Consider the following 22,997-nt stretch of genomic DNA (forward strand, 5'->3'; position numbering starts at 1 on the left):
TCCACAAAGTAAGGATCTCATCATATCCAATTTGGAAGGGATGGCACAGGGTTTTGGAAGCCCCATGTCCAGAATGCCAGAATCCATCCCCTTTTGTCCACTGAGCGGAAGACAGCTGAGCTGGCAACAGGAAAGTCGGCCACGGTTCTCCCTGTGCTTTGTAGCTCCCTGGACGGTCTCATGCCTCCTCTTCCCCAAAGACAAAACAGCTTGGGGAATGGCCCAAGAGCTCATCCTCCTTCCTCAGCTAAGCAGAAGCAACAGGATGGGGCAAGGGAAAGAACCAGAACTCTGGGAATAAAGGGGTTTAGGAAGCCCGCCCAGAGTCACCGGGCAGTGGGTTATGCAACTGGGCAAACCTCAACAGAAGCACAAGGGACAGCTAAGTGAGTGTGTGCAGGGAGGAGTGGGGGAGCTGTTGGAAGTGCCCCAGATTCATGGCCAGGAGCACCGTCTCCCACCCCTGTCATTCTTACTCACCTCCTTCCAGAAAGCTGGAGAACTAAGATACTGAGAGTCAAGTACTCAGTCCAGTCTGAGAACTGACCCTCAGCAGAGGAGGTGGATCAGATCTCCCCCACCTTAAGGAATCCTTTGGGAGCACCTGCTTCTTTGACTAGGCTCTCCCAGGACCCTAATCCCAGGGTGCTGCCTCCTGGCCTGCCGTGCCTCGGGCTGGAGGCACGGCCCTCCAGCAGCCAGCCTGATGCTGAGCGCGCTTCAGCCAACTCTTCTGGAGTTGTCTGGCCCCTGACATGGACACTTCTTTCTTCTGCCCCAAAAGCCTCTGATGTCCCAGGGGACAGGAGCCAGGTCTCCCCTGCTTGCCACTGCCCTTCCTGTGCCTGCCCCCTAATGGGGTTGCATGTCACACACAGGCAGGTTAAGGCCCAGAACGGTAGAGCCACGGCCCCAGAATTGACTGCACTTCTCCACGCTCTCGAGTAAGTTTCTCGGGACTGATCCGAGGACGAGGCTCTTCATCAGACTCATTGTCGGGGCATGTGTTTCTTGGGGCAAGGATAGGGCAAGACGTTGCCCAAGTCTCCTGAATAACACTGACCTGAGACTGAAGAGCCTTCTAGAAAGGCAGGGGAGAATGCTGCTGTCTACAGAAGAGGCCACACAGTCATGCTGGAGGTACAGACGCTGGGTTTAAGAGCAGCGGCCCTGGCCCATCGTGGGGATCAACAGCTGGTCCAGTAACGGCGAGAGGGTAGCAGGGCTTAGATCACAAAGACCTGTGAGTATCTTACCAAGAGCCCAGACTCTGTGTCTTTAACACAAGGACATCATCAATAGGAAGAGCTGGGGTCAGCCCCATGGACTATGAACAGGGCCCTGTATACCAGTTCCGTTTGGCCTCCCGACTGTGGGAGGCCCGCAGGGCTGGGCAGAGAGCTGTCACTCAAATGTGTACTGAAAGAACAGATGGCTGAACGCAAGTCCCTGGGAAGGAGGGCTGGTGCGGATATTCTGATCTGCCTTTCGTTCCGACTGCATTTCCAAAGTCCTAGCCTGTGAAGTAGGGAGAAGTTGTTCCTGCTTCATAGGTGGGGAGTGGACACTCAAATGACACCCAGGTGAGGCCAGCTGGTAACAGAACTCAGGATGCCCAGCAAAGACCCAAATGCCTGGGCGGGAGAGTCAACATGAACTCGCAAAAAAGAGTTCATATTAATGAGCCCGGCAGGAAGAGAATGAGAAGCTCCCGGCCATACAACCTGCTTCCCTGCCTCTACCTCCCCTGAACTCCCCCTTGGTGGACCGGGGAGCAAGGAGTTAAGCCACGTAGGGCAGGATTAAGTGAGGTAACACATTAAAGGGGCCTGTGCTTGCTAGGTCCCAAACACATCGGTGTAACTGAAAGTCTAATACCCATCGGAAACACCCAGAACCTCTCCCACGTGCCACTGCCACCAAAGCTGTGCTAAGCCTCTAGGAATAGCCCCTTCTTGGATGAAGAGCACCCACAGTGGCCTGTGCCCTTGGACGAGCTGCGGGACCTAGCTCCGCCGTGACCCCTAGCTCTGAGAAAAGAACAGCCCCAGGACAGACCTATATGCGTCCCCAAGACAGACACCTGAGTGTTTAGCCACGCCGGGCACCAGGCAGGGCTTCATGGGCCTCATTTCCTGGCTCCTCAGAGGTGCCCGGGAGTCTGGGGCTACCTTCACCCCAGCTGTCTGGTGAAGCAATGGCGCCCAGATGGGTTAGCAGACTTTCTCAAGGCAACTCACGTGCCAGCCCAGGGCCTCCCAGAAGGATGGAAGGCCTTGAGGGGAGGGGGGAGTGGGGAGGGAGAGGGAGAGGAATATGGCAGATGAGCTTCCAGGGGTCCAGGTGCTCATCAATGTGGATCCTAAAGCCCACGGGTGTGTTTCCACGGCAGTAGTAAACCAGCACTGAGCACAGCTCCATGTTTCTATGCAGAGTCCGTCCTTACCAGAGCCCCGCCAAGGAGGCACTGTGATTTAATGAATGAGTGCTCTCAGCATAGCTAAGGACACCAGTGCCCAGTGAGGTCAGGTAACCTCCCCAGAACACATGGTCAGGAAGTGGCACTGGGGGGAGGGGGAGGTCAGGGATCCTCCTCCTAAGCTCGCGGTCACAGCCACCACACCTTGCGCTGCCCTCTTCCAAGGTGTCCATAGGAGGCCTCTCCCAGGGCTGCTGCCCTCTGATGCCCCATCCCTGCACTGCGTGCAGAGCTGATGTGGTGGCCCCCAGTCAGGAAGCCCAGCACCCAGCCTGGAGAGAACACTGCATAAAAGCTGTGGTCCCCCAGCCATACTCTTTCCAAGTGTAACCACCCCCATTTGGGTATTAGCAAGAGACAGGGGCTTGCTGGGCAACCAGTGGGTCTGGCCCAGGGCCTTCATTTATTCCAAGACTTTATCTGGGGGAGGGAGAGGTTCCGGGGAAAGGCAGGCTGAGCGGGCTGAGGAGTTCACTTGGGCAAAAGCAGGACAGGAGCCCGAAACCAGCCCTGTGGATGGGCTGCTCCATCCCAGCTCTCAGAACAGCACCTCACAATTAGCACCTGGCGAGATGTGAGAAAGCCCTCTGACCCTGGCCCGGCCCCTTGGCCCAGCCCAGACTCCCCAAAGGGCAGTTTCCTTCAGCGTGGTGTGATCTTATTCAGGGGGGTCTAGCCTGAGCCACATAATGCCAAGGCATGTTATTATAGGATTCCACTGGAATTCTCTTCCTCCAACCTCTTCTGCTACAAGGGCTGAGGAATGTGACCTTTTTTTTAAAGGGGAAAAAAAAACCCTCAGCATGATCTGCAGAGAAGGTGGAAGCAGGAACACAGAAGGGTCTACCCCCTCCGCCAACTATGAAGAAACAAAACAAAAACACAGGGGGCTCCTCCACCCTCTGGAAAGGCAGGAGGATCATGGCGGGGGTGGCAGGGGGAGGGCGGCGACGAACCCAGTCATGGCGCTGGGACAGGGGACAGGACAACACGGCAGAGCAGCTCCCAGACGCAGGGGGGGAATCTAATCTAAGAGAAATCCAAAGTAAAAAAACCAGGACTAAAGGGGAAAAGAATAAATCGGCCCAAGCTTTTAAAACCCGAGGGGTGAAGGGGTTGCTGACACCAATCTTTGACGACGGGATCCCTGAAAGTCAGACCCAAATCAGCTCACAGCTCAGGAGGAGAGAAGGGATACCCTGGGGTGTCCAGGGGTTTTAGGAGCAGCAGTAAGAACTAGTGCGAGCCTCCCAGGTCCCAGGGTCCTTCTGGAAAGCACTCCCTTTCCTTTCACCGCAAAGGGAGCAGAGACCTGTGGCAGGGGAAGTCCTCAGCGGGGAGGCGAAGGCCACCAGTGGCTGGGCTCCCTGGTGCTGGGCTTCCCCGCTGCGGGGCCAGCTCCGCGTTAGGGGGCAGCCGAGGCCCGCAGAGAAGCCCGGTGCTTTGTTACTGAGCAAACCTCCCAGGCACTGGCTGCTGGTGCGTAGCTAACAGGGCGGCAGACACTGATTTATGTCCAACTTTCCATTTCATCAGCGAGAGTTACGGCGTGACACGCGGAGTTCACGTTTGTCGGCGGGGCGGAGAGGTGGCCCGAGTGTGCAGACAGACACAAACACGCCCGCACGCGTGCACACAGGCACACGCGCCAGTCAAGGCCACAACTTTGTTTTCCTCTCCAAAGGGAGGGCGAGGGGGCCGGCAGCCTGGCACGTCAGGAGTAACCTTTTGTCCGCGGTTGCTAGGAGCCCCGGCACGGTCTTCTGCCGCTGGGCAGATGCTAGGCACCAGGCTGGCTGCCGGGTGGGGCGGGAACACAGCCTGACCTTTGTGGATGTGGTGTTGGCAAGAAGAAAAGCCTCCCCCCACCTTCTCTCCTGCCCTGGCCTTTCCACACAGGCCAGGCAATTGTTGGGGGGCTGTGGGGGAGGGGGGAAGAGCTGTGTGTGGGTCCATGGCGGGGCCAGGGGCCAGCTCAGGTGACAGGGTTTCCCAGCAGCCAGGGTCCTCTAAGGCACCTAAGGCCCAGAGAGGGGAGGATGGCCCTGCAAGGACACCCAGCAGTCTGGCAACAGGGCTAGACTCAAACCAGGATATCCACGACCAAGGGCAGGAGTCTTTGGGCTTAAAGCCACTGCTGGCTTGCTGTGTGTGTGGGGGGGGGGGAGGGGTGCTGCTGCGGGACTGGGGGCACTCCGTTGGCTTGGAACAGGTGGGGCTGGGGTGGAGGCAGCCCAGCGCCCAGCAGTTGGGGTGCCCCGCCTCCTGTCTAATCCTTCTCAGCAGGGGTGACCCTGCCTTCTGTCAGTCTGGAGGCAGACAGCAGGGTGAGGGGCGAGGAGGAGGGGTGTTTCTGCCCCCTGAAGGTACTGGCACACTCCCCGACCAACCCGACCCCCCACGGCATCTCTGTCCTCCTCCCCCACAGACTGGCACAGCACATCAATAGGAACCCATCCTACCCTCAGTGATGGAGCCAGGGCAAGGGTCAGGGACCAGAGCGTGGGGCCCAGAAAGGGAGGGGACTTGCTCCTCCTCACCCAAGACAGGGCATTCATCGAGAAGCTCTAGAGCCTACCACCTGGTCCACACCCATCTTCCCTGAGCAACTCCAGCCAATGGGAGGCTCAGTTTCTTCATCCTGAGTGGAAATGCTGTTAGCTCTCAGGCCTATCTCCCAGGGTCAAATGGAATCACACACGGGGATACCTTTCCTAATCTAGAGTGTTCTACCAACTGCAACAGGAGGTCAGACAGGTCTACTTTAGGACCTCAGAGCATGGGCTGGGAGCCTCAAGGGGCAAGGGGGCAGCCACAGGACCACACGCCAGGCCCCCTCCCTTCGAAGGTGAAGGGTCTGACAGGGTAGGAGGCACGTGACAGCCTCTCAGTACCCCGCAGTCCAGTGCAAGTCAGAACCCTGGGCATACCCTCCCAGCTTTGCTTTCTCCCCACTCCCACATCCAGCAAGACGCTGTGATTTCAGGGCATGGAGGCACAGGCCACTGCACTGAGGCACCACTGCTGCCCAGGGCCGGGCCACTCCCCGCCCCCGGGACCACAGCCTGGAATCCACACTTACACAATGGCAGCCTGCCACAAGTCCAGCCCCTCCAGGCTACTGGGTCTTCCTGGAACCCGGTCACTTCCTTTCTTAGGAACCTTCCAAGGCTCCCCTGTCTTTAAACTTAAGTATCTCTCCAGGCCTCCTGCCATCCACTGCCTCCTGCTCAGACCTCACTCCTCTAGGTTAGCCCCTCAGGGAAGTTTCCCAGATGGACCCCAGGTTAGGCCAGATGCTCCTTCGCCTGCCCCCTGTGGTACTGGACTATTGGTGTAATCATTCCCTGCCTCCTCCACCAGACTGTGAGCCCCTTGAGGGTGGGTACAGGGCTGCCTCATTTTTCCGAGGTGCTCACTGAGGCTGCGTGATTAGGTCACTGTGGCCTTAGAGACCATGTCTGGCCAACGGGCTACACGATGACCGGCAAGTCTGCTGGGCCTCACGTGGTTTAGGTCCTGGCCTCAGACTGACCATCCATCAGATACGGAACCATGCCCCCCATCCCCCACCACCAAGTCCTCCCTTTGCTGCAGACTTTGAAAACCATACAAACAAGGTGGTTTGCTTCTTCCCAAGCTTCTCCTCGTCCCACCCTGGCTCTAGTCAGCAGAGAGGTCTTTCCTGCCGCTGCAGCTTTCTGGCAAGAGGAATGCCAACTCACTGTGCTGCTGCCTGCTTGCCGCCAGAGAGGAAGGCAGGAAATGGACAGCACTCGACCCAGCTCTTGGGAACTGCCTAAGTGGCCACCACCGCCAAACCCTTATTTACTGGGCTTTGATCCTCCCTGGAAACACACTATCCCACCCCAAGGCGCTCAGTCCCCAGGGCTCTCTACTGGGCAGAGTCTCTACTTGGTTACCACTGAGTGCCAGGGAGCTCACTACTTTAAGTAGGCAGGTGGTAGAACGGTCTTACATCCAAAGACTCAAACTGGCCTCCCTCTTCTTTTCTCTGAAGTATCTGAGATCGAAGGGCTGAGGAGTCAGGTTTGAGTATCTTTTTTTTTTTTTTTAAAGATTTCTTTCTTTCTTTAAGTAATCTCTACAACACCCAACGTGGGTTTTAAATTCACAACTCTGACATCAAGAGTTGCACATTCTTCTGACTGAGGCAGCCAGGCGCCCCTGGTCTGAGTATCTTCTATGTGGACGAACTTCAGACACTCCAAGTCAGTCATCAGAGACTTCCTGAGGCTGCTCCTCTCCCACAGAAACCTCGGCTACTTCTGCAAAAAATGAGGCGTGTGCTCCCTATAATCTCAACAGGCAAGGTCCAAGGTCATGCGTCTAGCTCTCCCTCTCATTTTTGGATAATTTCTTAGGTTTCTGGACTATGCTTCTTCTCTCCACTCCTCCTTAGCTGGTGGGGAGGGTTCTCTGGAGGAAGACCTCAGAGGTGGGTGGGCTCGGCTGGCCAGAATGAGAACTCACTGGAATGGGGACGTCGGGGGACGGGACATGTCAACCCCTATTGTGTCCCACTACAACAGAAACTATCTAGGGATGTTCACAGCAGAACATGATGAGCTTCTGGCAATGGGAGCCTGGGTTCCCCCAAGACCGTCTCTTCCAGAGAAGACCTGCTCTTTAATCCTTTGACTGGATCTCGGCAACACCAGTCTCCAACTTCAGTGTGGTCTGCCCCTAGGTTCCCGCCTCCGAAGAGCGGACAGAGCCAGTGCAGAGTGAACTATTCAGGAACACAGACCTGGCCCAGGTGTTATCCAGACCAGGGTGCTCCAGTGGCTTCCATTACCTCTGGACGGAGCCCACAGTTCTCCACAAGGTCCAGCAAAAGCTACCAGCAAACTCTCCAGCCATGTCTCCTACAGAGCAACTACCTATCCTACCCCTCACTGGGACCCCACCCCAGAATGTGGCCTCCAGGAAGCCCCTTGGCAGGCAGGCCCCTTCATTTCTTGCTCCAGGGCATGTTACCCATCAAGCCTCTCTGCTAAGCTTTGTGCTCCTGGGGACAGACCAGGACTGATCAGCTCTGGCCAAGAGTCAAGCCCCATGCCCTCACAGAGGGGGCTGATCGCTATCACAAACCACAGTCCCATCTGCCTCTGGGCCTCCATTCTGCATCTATACAATCCATTCTGCATCTGTACGAAGTCTGCCCTCGATCAGGGATGGCAAATTCAGAGGTCACATACTACCATCTACATCTGCATGTTCACAGCAGACAACGCCTACCAATATCCGCTGAGCCCACACACGGCTCTAGAATTACTCCCAACAGTGGTCCAGCAGCCACAACCAACCAATCAGGGCCGGCATCAGAGCAGAAACACTGCCTGCTTTTTAGAGACGATGGCTAGAGTTTTCTCTTTCTCCCTCCATCATTTCCCTCCTTTTCTCTTGTTCTCTATTCTCTCTCTAGACAACCAGACATGCATCTGACCACTGAGTTAGAACACTGAGGTCCCGAGCCAGCAAGCCTGGGCTGAAACCCCGATTATGGCCCGTAGCTGCTCACTGAGCAGGTCAGTCCTCTCCCAGTCTCTCTCCCCCAGTCAGCCATGCCTCCCCTCTGCAGAAGTGTGGTGATCAAAATGAAAGTAAGTCGCACGTCTAAAAACACGACATAACTGAAAACAATCACTGGAATTTGAAACAAAACAAGAACAAAAACAGTCTGTACTCAGTGCTCCCTTCTTCGTGACCCCTGCCCTCCTGCCATTCCCCAGCTCCAGACCTAGAAATCCTCACTGAAGGGCACCTCCCTTAGAACTACCTTAGGGCCAAGGAGCTGGGAGGGGGCCCACTCATACCAGCAGGCCTGGCCAAAACTAAGCAGAGTCTGCCAGATGTACAGCCCAACTGACTTAAGCTGCATGGAAAAAAAAAAATGCCACTGCTTGATTATGTAAAACCCATCTGGATCCCAAGCAGAAAATCCAAGTTGGAAAGGCCCTCAGAGACCATCTGGTCCACCCTGCTACATCTACTAGCGAGGAAACTGGGGTCCAGAGACAGCGAGCAACTTGCCCAAGGTCACTCAGCAAGTGTATGGATAAGCAGGGGACTAGAACAGATGTCCTCAGGCTCTCATCTTCTGTATCCTTCCCCACTCCAGAATGCGGCCCCTGGACCCTCCAAGCCCGGAGAGAATGAGGATCTAGAGTTTTGAGGCTGACGGGGCTCTACTACTGGTAACGTGAACAGCACGAATAAACTCAGTTCAAACACTCCCCGGGTCCTTTGTGCGTGCCAGATGCTGGGGATGCCAAGATGAAGGTGTATTTTTACAAGGAACGCACAGAAGTAGAACGTCCTGGCTAAATTCTACCATAACCCCAAGAACCCCAAAATACTCCCCAATACTGTGAAGTATGGTCAGGCCAGGCCCTGAACCATCTCTCCACCAGCCCTCAACTTGCTATCAGACATATCTCGTACCACAGGACCCCTCAATACTAAGTAAGAAAAAGCCAACGGATGGAACCTAAGGCTTGGATGGCCATACCTTCCGACCCCAGGAGTAGCCTCGCAGCCTGGCAGTCTAAGGAAGTAAGTCTCCTGTGTTCCTTTCTGTGGGGCTGGAGTTGGGGGGATGGGTAGACAGCTGCTGTCTACCCACCAACCCACCTGGGAGGCCCCACTGGCTTCAAAATTTGGCACCAACTGGGGGTGAAGTCCTGATGTGAAAACTGGGCTGGCCACCGGGGGACAGGATCTGGTCGCAGCTGAGTCAGCCAACCCAGGCCGGCTATCCTGGTACAAAGACCCCCTCAGCCGCAGAGCTGCCCGCGCAGACTGCGGCCAAGCAGGGGAAGAAGTGCAATTGTTGGCAGCCGATTAAACCCGATAGCATCTCTATTTCCCTTCGAATAGCAAAGCAGCGGCGGGAGAGCCGAGGCAGGGGCCGCATCGATAGCTGATATTCTGGTCGTGAGCTGGCCTACTCCGGAAATGGGCAGTCACTACCTCCTTCCAGAGAGATACCCTTTCCCCTCAGCACTGACCCAGCCCGAGGGGGTCAGATCACAGCCAGGAAGCACCTCCTCTGCCTTCGTATTCACCTGACTGACTAGAAAACAATGTCCTTATCTGAGGAGGGTATGGTGGGGACAAAGTCAGACAAAGTCACCCAGGAAGTAGAGAGTCTGGGGCACACAGGTCCCTGGCTCCATGTCCACCCTCCACCCCCGCCCCAACTCTTGGTGGGTTCATCCTGACTGGGGTTCAGAAAAGACCTCCACTCAAGAGGATCCAAAAGTTACCTCTGTTTGATGGTGGCTGGAAGTGGCCAAATAAGGACAGGATTCGGTCTGGGCTTTCTGACCACACACCCCTGAACGTCACAGGGGAGGGCCCGAGAAGTATGTCTGGAATTAGGCCTTAACCATGGACAATTCTACCAAAGCAGGAAGTTATGAGCTGCCCACATTATCAGGCAGACCTTGCCTAGCCCCAGACTCAGGCCAAAATAGAAGTCAACAGCCTATTTAACAAATGCAGCTGGCTACTGTCCACCTCTTCCCGCCACAGCATCCTGCACTGGGCACTCAGCCGCCAGCAAGCAGCCTCAACAGGCACGCAGGTGGAGACCGGTACCCGGGGTTCTGTCCACCAGGCAGGAAAGCCACAACGGCACTGTGTCCAGGGTGTACCCATGGCCTCATGTGGGAGGATGTGTGAGCCTGGGAAAGAAGGCCGAAGCAGGTAACACCTGGGGGAAAGACCAACCAGGTACAGGACACCCACCTGCAGTGGCCAGGAAGATGACTGTCCCTCGGCATGGAGGCCCATCTCAGACAGCAGCCCCTGGGCTTACCCTCTGGGGAAAGGACAGAAGCCTGTCTGCCTCCTTTCTTTCTTGGGTCCATTATGAATGTTCCATTCTCTTCCAAGTCTAGCCCCTCTTCCTGCTTACGTCAAGCCAAGCCCCAAGCAATGCCTGGACTGGTCTAACCTAGAGCCTATGCACCCCTTTTCTGAGGCTGTACCCCTTTCCACCCCAGGATAAGGCTCCAGTTCGGGCTACATGCTGGGAATGTATACAGATGTATGTGTGGCCACCCAAAGCCCTCAACTGCCATCCCTATGACTCCCCTCACCACCATCATGATGGTGGACAACCTGCTCTTTCTGGTTTTGGGGAACACCTAAATTTAACGGATTCACTCCTTAGACAGTCAGCAGCATGTCCAAACCCTTCTCTCCTGAGAGTCAAGATCAACTCAAATGTGAAATCTTACAAGGGAGAAGTGTCACCTAGGCCATCTTCCACCCAGGGGGAGAAAATCCCCTGAACATCCCTAAGAGGGGTTTCTCCCCCTTTAGCTTAGATGTCTTAGTAACAGGGAGCCCCTGCCTCCCGCAGCCTGCGTCTCACCGCTGGAAGCAAGAGGTGTGGAATTCTGGCTCAAACCAAGCAAAATTCTCCTTGGACTTTGTCTCAGTGCTCCCAGTTTTGAATTCTTGGGCTTCACAGAGAAATCTCGGCACTCTTTTCTATATGACAGCTCTTTCCATAGTCTTATCTGGAAGTGTTAGCCTTTCAAAGGGGTGGGGAACACAGGCAGGTTCTCAAACCCTGCCACAGACAGGTCTGAATGAATGAAATGTTACACTCAGAGAAGCTCCTCTAGTCCTGCACGCTAACTCCTTTCTGAGATGGCATCCCTGGTCTCAGCCTGCTTAAAATCGAAAAACCCCTTATCCCTTGTGCCAGGGGACCATGGAGATAGGGGGAGGAGCAGGCACAGAGAGGCCTGGCAGCCACCCCCAACCCTGATAGGAGATGAAGCCCCCAGAGGCTGACAAGGGGTCTTTGGGAAGAGACCAGACTCCCACCCCACGTGGGATGTGCCCCTGCCTTTGGCGGGCGGAGTACGGGCACAGATGCTCACGGAATGCCGACTACGATTGCACTCGGAAAAAATGAAGTGGTTAACCAGAGGGAAAGGATTCTGAGACCTGCCAGGATGGTGGGTTTTTTGGTTTTTTTTTTAGATTACGCCTAAGGTTTGTAGTTTGGACAGGCAAAGTAAACAATGACGATGACAGCAGCAACACAACAGAAACAAAGAACAGTTTACTTGCTATTTAAAAAAAAAAAAAAGGCCTTTTGTTATAAAAGACAGCTCCCCACTGCCTCCCCCACGATGGGCTGTGCTGTGCTGTGCCTTCGAAGATGGTGTGAAGAAAACCCACTCTAACAGAAGTGACACAGCATGTGCAAGGGGCGGGGGGGGGGGCGCGGGGGGCGGGGCGGTGGAGGGGTGTAGGAAGGGCAGCTACTCCCATCTCTTTTCTCCCCTCTTCAGGTTTTGGAAGGGATGGAGAAAGGGATGGGAGGGGTTGGAACCAGCACAAAGCAACTGTATTTAGACCATGGCAAACTGAGCTGCTACTTACTTCTCTCTCCCTCCCTCCTGCCCACCTGGGCCTGGCCTGGAGCCTAAGGAGCAGGGGACCGAGGGGGCCCAGCACGTACCTGAAAGAAACCTGGCGGGATGGGGCCTCCTGGCATCCCATCGTTGGGGGGAATGTTGCCAAGCACAGGGCTCGGGGCGGCTGCTGCACTCTGTGGAGACAAGAAGTGGGAGAGTGAGAGGTGGGATCCACCCTGAGAGATGTAGAGCTGCAACCCCTCCCCCTCCCTGCCCCCATTCTCCCAGTCTGCCGATCTGCCCACATCCTTCGAAGACCCTCCTCGAACATCATCCTCCCAGGTGTGTCTCTCACTGGGCAAATGATGAACTCTTTGAGCCTCTGTTTTCTCATCTCTAAAATGGGAGAACATCATCTACTGTTTTGCACACGCACCGCAGAACACAGTGCCCGGCAGCTGTTGCCAGTGTATGGACACCCTGCCTTACACACTCAGCTGCTTTATGGGGTCCCTGCAGGGCAGTGGGGGGAAGGAGGTTTTATAAACATTTGCATCCCCTCCAAGAGGCTGCATGCTGTATGGTGAGCATGTCAATCACTACCCACAGTTTAATGAATGAACAGGGAGACCCACTGGGAAACGTCCCTGGAGAGCCTGAGGAGGGCAGGGCTCTTTTGGGCCCATCAGAGTCTCGGGGGGCCACAAGAGATGAGATGGGCCGTGCAGCATGGGGAGTGGAAGCACTTTTCTTCTTAAATGCTGCTATTCCAGCATTTACCTAGTACATCTGCCTCAGCAAATGCCTCCCGGGAGTGAACAGACGTGGTTCTCCCCAGCCTGGCTTCCTTCCAGGCAATCTGTGTCCCACCTGCCATGTGGTCAGCGTGTCTGAACCTAGGCCTGCACGCACACAGGCAGGGTGAGGCTGATGGGGCAAGTCACACACACACACGCCCCCAACCCCACTGCCACCCTGCACACACACCCCCCACTCCTCCTGCAGGACCCCCTTACTCCACTTCCATGTCACCAACCTCACACATACCCCCCACTGAGAATCTGAGAATTCACCAATTCTCAATCACCAATTTCCTCCCAGGGCTCTGACCTGTTCTCTGGGACAAGAGTAAGCCCCCCAGGGTTTTGGGACAAGAGTGAGCCCCCTGGGGTCAGGAAACGGAAGGAGGCCGCTTTTTCTCTTACAAATGCAGCAGAATTCACTTCTTCCCTTTCCTCAGCCAGGAAAGAGGAACCAGAAGTCCTAACTTCCAACTGTGACTGAAGGAAATGAGGTAATGTGTGAATCCCATTGGCCGTGGCAAGATGAACAGATACCCCCCACCCCAGGGACCCCTGAATCTGGGCTCCAGGGCCATTACCCGTACCAGCAACAGAGGGCCGTGGGCAAGCCAAGTGGCTTTCCAGATGGTTTCCTGTACAAACTGGGGGTTGCCATTGTCCTGCCTGCTCGTTGGGATTGTGGAGGATCATGGGACAGAATGGCCTATATTTGTGCACCAGGAAAGCTCGGTAATCTGAAAGCAAGGAGGGCTCACTATGGGCAGGCACTGGGTGTCTTAGCAGACTCAGCTAAAGAGACTGGAGTGGAGATGGACCGGCCAAGCCAGCCCAACCTCTCAAATGCTTCTGCCTACCGACAGGCAACTCTCTCTCGCTAACCATCCTGTCATGTGTGACCAGCATCCCCAAACACCACGAATGAGGTCTTTCCACATTCTCAGGTGAGAGCCCCACTCAGGAGGATGAGGGGCAGACTGCCTCTGTCTGCCCCCCCCCCCCCCGCCCTGCTCACCCCACTACTATCTGGGCAAGGGCCACCTGGGGGACTATGCCAGGCTATCCATTAGCTGCACTATTTTATAATCTCTGGTTGGTGGGTCTGTGGAAACGCACCTTCTCAGGATTTACAGCCAACAATTATTCCCTGGAAGCAGGGGCAGCAAAGTTTTAAAGAAAAATCATAGGGAGGTAAACAGGCACCCACGTTTTCCTCAAGTTTTGTCAGAGACCGGTTTTCCATTTAACTCTTTAATCCTTCAGGAAGTTGTTTTGGTACAGAATATAGATTTTACTTCTCAGGCAGTGGCCTCAGTATGATTTTGCCCCACTCATTTGAAATCCAGAGGCAAAATCCTGACAAAGGCTTGGGTCTCTTTCTCTGCTTTTAAATCCTGTCCTATGTCTCTACAGTTCCATTGTCATGGTCGGGGCTTCACCGCGGACATGACCTTCTCCTCCAACTCTTCAGTGGAAGTTTTCTGGCTCATTCTCACCCACCTGTCCCTCCAAACCTCAGATCATTCATAGAGGTCACCCTCCTACCGAAAGAAAAAAAGTTCATATACGTGTATACGTGTACACACACCCCCCCCAATGCATGTATGCATATACGTGAATACAGATCTGGAGGAGAAATGCCTTCTTTCTTCAAACTGAGGTGCCCTCCCAGGACTCAGTCTTTCTCCAGTGACTCACACCTTTGTGCAAGTCCCGCAGTCAAGCAGGTGCGGGGGCACTGACAGTAATTACCGGGAAGGTAGGAGTAGGCGACACGGGGAAAAGCAAAACCTTGTCTTGCTAAAACTGACTAAATGTTTTATTCAACAAATGTGGCACCAACTTGTCTGGGGGATGAGGACAGGAAAGATGGAGCTCCTGACTGGGGAGGCCCCGGTGGCATGCCTGGCAGGAGCCACTGGGCCTGATGCTAGAAACAGGCTGGGTACTCCCTGCCACTCGCCTGCCCTCTCTCTCCCTGAACCCCCAGCCAGCCTCTTAGGTGGACACGAGCACCCCGTCTGACAGAGACACAAACGTCTTCGTGAGGAGAGTGGGCTCAACACAGCCCTCTCCCGTTTGTCCTCCTTGTCTGGATCTACTCCTCTCCAGCCTTCAACCCAGATCCGTGCTCTGTTTTCACAGAAAGATCTGGAAAGTCTTACCAACTTGATTCTTTAAATTAGCGTTTATCATTTCATATACGCTTCCTTTTTATAGAACGCAGCAAAGGAAAAAGAAAATTAGCGACCGTGTTTTCTTAAATAATGTCAAGAGCACGTCCCTTCTCATTACACAGCCGAAGAAAACATGAGTTTTTAACGAATCTAGTATTATACAGAGGTAACATTATTTAACCAAGTATGGTGTTTGCTACTCTGACAGTTACCAAATGGTGCCTCTCTTGTATTCGGACCTATTTTTTGGGTCACTACCTTTTGAAATGGTCTCTGCTGGCCACTTCAAGATCTACTTTTATGGAAAGATGTCCATGTTCCTTGTTATCGGTATATTTGACTTCTTCCTTAGTGATATATAAGAGCTCTTTATATTTTAAGGATATCACATAAAGATATCTTAGAATTTAAAAAAAGAAAGAAAGAAAGATACCCCACACTTTTAAATGAAAATTTGAACCCAGGAATATGACTTACAAGTCTCCCTCCCTTTGAGAGTTCCTTTTCCTACAAAATTAGAAGTAAGTTCATGGTTCTAGGAACTGTGGGTGGGTGGGTGCAGGGTCCATGGTCCTTTGAATGCAGGGCTGGGGTAACCGTGGATGGTACAATTCTCTGACATCTGTGGGGAGGACAGATTTCTGCTAGCCTCCAATGAAAGGAAAGCCGTATTAGCAGTGATTAAGGTAGCAGGAAGCTGAGGAGACAACTTTTATCATTCAAAGCCTCATCCAGCAGCAAACATAAGCAAAATAATGAACTTGAATTATGACAGATACTGCTATTTTTTGATTATGAAAGAAATACATGCTCATAATGGAAAACTTTCAAAGGGGCAAAAAAGTACAAAGAAGCAAATGAAAAGCAGCAACAGATTTACAAGGCAACGAAAGGGTTAAGTACTACCTGTGGTTCACAGAACCCAGTCCTCCAGACCGCCTCCTCCCACCCCCATACCTGAGAGCAGGGGCTGTTTTATACCCATCTCTGAGATGGGAGGGCATACAGCAGGTGTTCAATAAATGATTATGACTTTTATTATTCAAAGACCTGCTCAAACCTGGCCATCTAGAGCCAGGCCTTTACGGATTGCTAGAACTCAGCCTCTCCCTGCGGTTTCTAGCTTTGAGTTAGAGCTCCATTAAGGCACTCAGCAAAGCGTCTCATGTGAGTTTTCTCTAAAAACACAAAATCCAGACCAAAAGCCCCTGACGTTCACCACGGCCTACAGCTGTCAGGGCTGTGGGGGGTCGAGGGATGGAACCTCCCACTAGGGCAGGGAATTAAAGAGCGCTGGATTCTGAAGCCAGAGACCTCTCTATGGGCTCAGGTCCTTGCTGCTGGGAGCCTCAGTTTTCCCATGCATCCAAAGGCAGGGTTAGACGGGAAAGAATAGCTAGTGCATGAACAGGAGGACAGTCCTCTTTCTGGAAGACTCCGAATTTTAACTCTTTTCTGCTCACTAAAGAACACGTAAGAGATCAAAGATTAAAAACCACCCTGACACCTCTGCAGGTAATAGCCTTGACATCTGAGCTCGACCGGCCCAGGCCCTCCTCACCCACATTTATCTAAATACACATACGTACATGGACTAAAAAAAAACAGAATCAAATCAGGCATGCAGTTTGGTAACTCATGCATTAAAAATAAATAAATAAATAAATTTAAATTCTTTTCTAAATAATAAACAGGCCTTGCACTGGGTGGCAGGGCCCACTGCAGCCAGGTGCCTCCTCTAAGACTCGGGGGTCAGAGTCAACATGCCAAGCTCAAGGTGCCTACAGACAACTGCCTGCCTGAAGCTCCTCGAGGTCCCCTGCAAAGTATGGTATTTTTGTTCATGACCTGGGAGCGTTCCAAGGAGGACTGATCCCACAACCCTCTCCCTCAAGAGTAGGCCTTCTTTACGATCCCACGGTGGTTACAAAGCCAGCTGGGTCCGGGGCTCACCGCAGAGCCTCAGCCTGCCCTGCACTGCAGCCCCAGCTGGCTGGTCTCCCACATGCCCTCCAACGAAAGGCGGTCCTCACTAGCACATCTGCTTTTCAGCAGTGACCCCCCTTCCCTTGGCTAGTGCCGAGCATCCCAATACACCCTCCACTAACCCACCCAACACCAGTAGAGGACAAATGCACGTGGCAAGTCCCAGACATAGTGCCAGGCCCTTTCCTCGCTCTGTAGCAGTAAGTCCCCTGGGGCTCCAAGAACAGCAGGGTCAGTCCAGAGGAACCAGGAGACAAGCTCCCAGGACCTCCCATCTCGCATCTCAGAGCATCTTGTGCTAGGGGACAAGTGCTCATACTTCCTTCCAGGAGTGTGGGTCTGGGGGATGGTCCCTGCGAGGTGTTCTCTTCCAACCCCCACCCAGGGAACCTCAGCTATCCTCACTCACAAATTAGCATGGGATCCCCCCCCCCAGCCCCGGCCCTGGCCTTTGTACTCATTTTCAATCTTTTAAAGTGATCCCCGGGGTGCCTGGGTGGCACTTCGGGTTAAGCATCTGACTCTTGGTTTCAGCTCAGGTCACAATCGCAGGGTTCTGTGATCGAGTCCCACACTGGGCTCCACAATCAGTACAGAGTCTGCTTGGAATTTTCTCTCCCTCTCCCTCTGCCCCTTCTGCTCATGCATGTGTTCTCTCTCATAAATAAATCTTAAACATAAATAAAAATAGAAATAAATAAACAGAAATCACCAGCGAACTGAATAAAACCAAATGCTCAGTGAACCTCAGGACTCCCACCAGCTTGGCCAGCCCCTCCTGGTTTACAAGGCTGCAAAATGCAACTTTGTTTGGCGATCCCCTCCCTCCTCGCCCCACCCCAATACTCAGGCCTCAGGCGTGTAGCAGCACAGAGCCCACACGCAAAACCACCAAGGATATGGCCTTTCGCAAGTGAAACTCAACACAGGTCACGTGGCCAAGCACGCAGGACACCACAGGATGTGTGGCGTATAGGCTGGGTGCATGCAGATGGGAAGAGAGGTCACTTAGAGGAGTGAAGGCATCCCTGTGCTGCCTCTGTGAGAAACGAAGGTCTCTGTGGGACGCCTGTGTCCAGAGAAGGAGGGACGCTTGCGCGGGTGTCGAGACAGGGGTTTCAGCAATCTGTGCAAAAAGCTCCGTCCCTCTGGGCCGAGTTTCCTAGAGGATTTGTTAACCCAAGCAGGACAGATGAGCTGAAGATGTTGACGAGGGAGCGGAGAGAATATCATCACTCAGACAGAAAGGCCAAGACAGAGAGAAGCAGGGTCAAAAGAGGGAGACGGGACCGGAAGAGGCCTCTTGGCTTTATGCACAGACCACAGAAGAGAATCAGTTCTGGAGAAGAGGGGCTCTAATTCTGCAGCCTGCAGAAAACACAGAGCTGTTGCTACGTGAAGAGACAGAACCAGCTGGTATTAAAAATAGGTTCAGATGACACACAGGAGTGAATGACACAGGATCCCTGCCTCCAAATAGCCAGGGGGCTGTCACATGGAAGGAGGAGTGGACGTGCTCTCTTGGTGCCAAGGGACAGCTCTGGGTCCAAGAGGAGACACACTGAGCTACAAAAAGCTTCTCCAGGTCTGAGCATCAGCATAAGCTGCCTCAGGAAGTGGTAGCCTATGTGAACTTGGGGCAGCTCATGGCTGGGACACAGCAAGAGCACACTGCAGATCTGAACTGGTAGGGCTCGATCTCTGCTCTCCAGCTTTGAGCCATGTGGACTGTCTCAGCCTCACTTCCCCTCGGTTACCCACCACTACCTGGTGTTGCATGGAGATATCAGCATAGAGGACCCCTGGAGTGAGGGTCCCTGGACCAGGTTCCCACTCTGGCTGCGCACCACCTACGGTGTGACCTAGGCAACCGCAAGCCTTCCTGCCCCTGGCCTCTGCTCAGCTCCAAACGAGGTGGCTGAGGTCCTGCTATTTCAATGAAACAGGGAGATCGCACTGAGCTCTAGCTGAGCAACAGGAAAAAAGGCCACGTGGAGGCAGAAAAAGACCTGGCCAGCCACAGTCAGGCCATCAGGCCCCAGGGAGAGCTGTCCTGGCACCGGAGCCTCTTCCCAAGTATCCTGGGTAAGGGGGTCAATGGTGTGGAAAAGGGATGCGGAGAACAGTAACTGCCTTTCGTCCTGACCCCAGAGATCAGGGGAGGGGATGGTGTGACGGACTCTTCAACATCCCCACTGAGATGTCATTTCTGTTTACCATAAGATAACTGAGGCACAGAGAAGCACATGATCATGAGTGGCTCTAACTTTAGTCTCTCTGTTCCTCCACCCCTCCCCCAATCTTGGGTCCAGAAACCCCAAAGCAGTCTCCAACCAACCCTGCGAGGGGAGTTCTGTATGCTTTTTGACACTTAGGAAAAGAAACAGCAGATCATTACAGACATGGGGTGAGCATGCAAGGCATTTTCTGCATTTGGGATCCTCTCTACCTGTTCTACTCTTCCCCCTAAGGAGACTGACCTAACCCTGCTCCTTCCAGCAAATAATTGAGGGACCCGGCCTTCAGCAAAGGGTGTGGTAAGGGGTGTGTTTGTGTGTGTGCACGCGCGTGTGCGTACAAGTGTGTGTGCAGGAATGCATGAACCCACGGAAGAGGCTGCTGGATCTAACTGGCAAATTACCCTGGGAAGAGAAGGAGAAACAAGGTAGGTGGGAGCTTAAAAAGGTTATGAGTGCTTTACACATGCTGGACGTTCTCAGCAAACGCTTGCTCCCAGGGCGGTGGGGGCGCGTCGTGCCTGCCAGGGAGGCAGATGACAGTACGTGGCTCTGCCCTCAAGGTCTGGAGGATGAAATGAGCCGCGGTGACAGCGAGCTGAGGGGTGTGGGAAGGTGCTCCAGGCGGGCGCAGGGAGGCGGGGATTAGCTGGATCAGGGAGGCTTTATGGAAGAGGTGGCACTCAAGCCAGGGCCTTAAAGGACGGCAGGACTCGAAGATGCAGGTGGTGATACAGAGGTGAGAGATTACCGCTGTCATCTCAACCCTCCCAGCGAGCCAGGCCTTTGACAGCTGCTCCGCTCCTTCAGAGCGCAGATGCCACAGAGCCTCCATCTCCTCAGAGCTCCATCCCAGCAGCTCCATCCCAGCCCAGCTTGGGAGTGGGGGAGCCCGGGCTGGGCCTGACTCACTTCCCTCCTCCACAGGGGGGGGGCTCTTCTATGGGAGGGGAGTCGGCCACCCAATGCAGCGGCTGACTGTGCTGGCCCAGTTTCTCCCCTAGACTTCCCAATAAGCCAGTCAGTACTCTAGCTGAGGACTTTAAGGGATTTGACTAGGGTCACAGGGCTTGGAGGGGCAGAACTGGAGTCAAGCCCAGATGTGCTAAAACCAGAACCCATCTCGGCCACGTCCCAGCTTCTCAGATCTCAGTGCTGAAGATGATGTTTCAAGACAGTCACCCAGTACAGAGAGGTCAAGTGAGGAAGAGACCTAGCCCTTCTGTTCTCCAGGAGCCCTTCGTAGTCCTCCGTAGAGGGGGAGCCTTCTATCTTCTGCGGGGCGTGGGAAAGTTAAATTGGAGTCTCAGGCGATGGGCTGAGGCCGAGACAGGTGATCGGCAAGCAGAAGCCCCTGCACCAGCGACACAGCACCAAGGCAGACAACAGACCCGCTGGGTCTCCGTGATTCCACAAAAGCAGACCAGGCCAGGGAAGGAAAGGGGGTCGCGGCTGTCAGAGGACATAATCCGCTCAACAGAAGCCACACTTCTGAGCAGTGGTCTCTCTCTACCCCATGTTAGAGAAATAGGATTTCATGTTTTAGAAAATGAAACAAAGGCACTCCCATCAGTACACTTCCAAGAGGAGAACTGGCTTCCGTCCCGGAACTGAGAAGGCCACGGCCACCATCCCACCAGGCCTTGCCCGTCCATCCCATGGAGCACCCAACCTCTTCTGAGAATTAGATCAAAGGGTACCGTTTGTGTAAGAGGCGGAACCCCACATAATTAATACCTGGTTATACTGTGGATGCCAGCCAGGGCACCCTCCTCCATGTGCAAACACCCCCTGGCTAGGCCACACAGCACAGGGCGCAGGTTCTAGGCGTGTACACCCAAGACCAGGGAGATTAAGGGCTAGAGGTGCCCCCGCAAATGAACAGTAAGAGTGGATCAACAGCACACTATTTGTACAACACTGATTTTCTCCTTAAAGAGAGATGAGCTCCGTGGCCTGGGTTTACACCATTAGCAGCACACACACACACACAGAGTCTTAAAGGAGTACTTACAACCGCAAACATGTCATAGTAGGCCAGTGACAGCTCCTTAACAAGAACACTGGCATTTGCCTCTGCAAAGCGGAAAATTCCCTGGCGTGGACCCACACACACTCAGTTCCAATGACAACTTAATCCTGCCAGGACTGAGGTGTGCAGAGAACAAAAAAATCGCCTGCTTCCAGAAACTTTTAAGGTTAAGACAAATCATTAAAGGCATGACCCTTGGAACATCTTTCCAAAAACGGGAGCCCACACTCTGCTCGGCTGGCACCAAATTCAGCGGGGACAGAGCCACTTGCCCTCGGATAAGCCTCTACTGTGACAGGACGAACGTGCAGTCTGTGAAGTGCACTGGGGTCTCCCGATATCGAGGCCAGGGACATGGAGCCTGGGCCAGGTGGGAGGCCAGTGAGCAGCCCACCACTGTGGTCTACATGGCTGGGGCACAGGCTCAGAGCTGAGCAGATGCCACCTACGCCTTGAAAGCATGCGCTAATTGCGCTAATTTAGCTAACAGTCTCTGTTTCGTCCCCCACCCCAGTCAACCAGCATCCTTTGGTACTGCTGGAGAGATGCAAGCTGTTGGCTTTAGTGTTATTTTGTCAGCCATTAAACGATTCATCGGAGTCATTAATTGATTTATTACTGCTGCCTGCTTAGAGGGTTTAGCAAATAGAGAATGATGTAGGTCACAACGCAAAGGAAATTGGACCAAACAACACCATGAGAAGCTGGGCACTGAGAGAGTGTGCCACTGTCCACTCGGGCAGCCCTCCATGCCCAGCTGTCAGATGGGTGGACAGCAGAGCTGGCTCTACTGCCTGAAATCCGGGTGCCAGACTGCCTCCTGCTCAGGCACCGGTGTTGCCAAAGATGTAGAAGGCAGAGAACCTTGTCCAGAGGCCCCTGGCAGCTGGGTTCCAGGCACCTGCCAGGCATGATCACCAGCAACTGAGTAAGAGGGGGAGAGAAGCCTCCACTGGCCCCCACCCAGTGCGTACTGGGCTACAATGGCTGGGATGGTGTGGCAGCCCGCCAGGGCAGTGGGGAGGCCAGGGAGAGGCCCCCAGCCAGGACTCGACTCCTGTGGAGGTAACAGGCTCCGGCCACAGTCCCTTCGTTCCTGCACTGCCCACAGGAGTGCGGGGACACCAACAGCTGACAGTAACAGGTGTCTCCTGACACCTGGCCCTTCAACTTCTCTCTGACCCTTGCAAAGGTCCTAGGAGATAGGTGGCATTACTAACCCCGTGCTGGCGAAGAAAACAAGCTGTCACACAGCAGGCCAAGGAACAGCAGTCCTGGGCATCAAACCCAGGTCCACGTGACTTCAAAGTCCACATGCCCTCCCCTCTCTCACACCCCCTTTAGCTGACACCTCAGCAATAAGCCCAACCCAAACTAGCTGGGTGACCAAGAGCAGAGAAGCCCCCTTCTTCTCAGAGCCCCCGGTGCCTCATTTATAAAGGAACAGAGTTAAGGTTGGGGAGCCCTGAGGTTCCTGCTGGGGCAGGAGGGGCTGCAGGACTCAGTTCCTCCCACCGCCAGCAGCACTGGCCCGGGGGGGTGGGGATGTTGGTGGCTTGGCCATGCTGCCAACACAGGTCACACCTTCCAGTGCCCACTTTCTGCCATGAATGCTCCTCATACTGGCAGCAGGAGCTCCCATGGTGTCCCGTGCTGCCCCACCTGGCCTCCAAGCCCCCGCCCAAACACAGCAGGTCCAGGAAGCCCCCCACCCCACCCCTGCCAGGACCTGGCCGGGACCCCGGGAGTGCACAGGGAAGGTCTGCTGCACGGGGTCAGTGCAGAGAGCAGCTGCTCTCCTCCTGCTCTGCTCCCAATGCCTAGGGCTGTGAGCAAGCACAGGGAGTGGTGCTGACACAAGGGGAACCAGAATGGTCAT

At 54.2% G+C, this 22,997-nt stretch overlaps 1 protein-coding gene across 8 annotated transcripts in view; it reads right to left on the reverse strand.

The window, feature by feature from the left end:
- The window catches only part of SSBP3 (single stranded DNA binding protein 3), a 161,359-nt gene that overhangs the window by 34,632 nt on the left and 103,730 nt on the right, over nucleotides 1–22,997 (reverse strand). For all 8 annotated transcript variants that reach the window (XM_045064572.1, XM_045064569.1, XM_045064567.1 and 5 more), the window contains one exon: nucleotides 11,991–12,080. In XM_045064572.1, the coding sequence (XP_044920507.1) occupies nucleotides 11,991–12,080 (90 nt within the window). The remainder of the gene's footprint in view (nucleotides 1–11,990; nucleotides 12,081–22,997) is intronic.

This window comes from Mustela putorius, unplaced genomic scaffold (assembly GCF_011764305.1).
Source record: "Mustela putorius furo isolate JIRA1106 unplaced genomic scaffold, ASM1176430v1.1 tig00003853_pilon_pilon_pilon, whole genome shotgun sequence".
Lineage (NCBI taxonomy): Eukaryota > Metazoa > Chordata > Mammalia > Carnivora > Mustelidae > Mustela > Mustela putorius.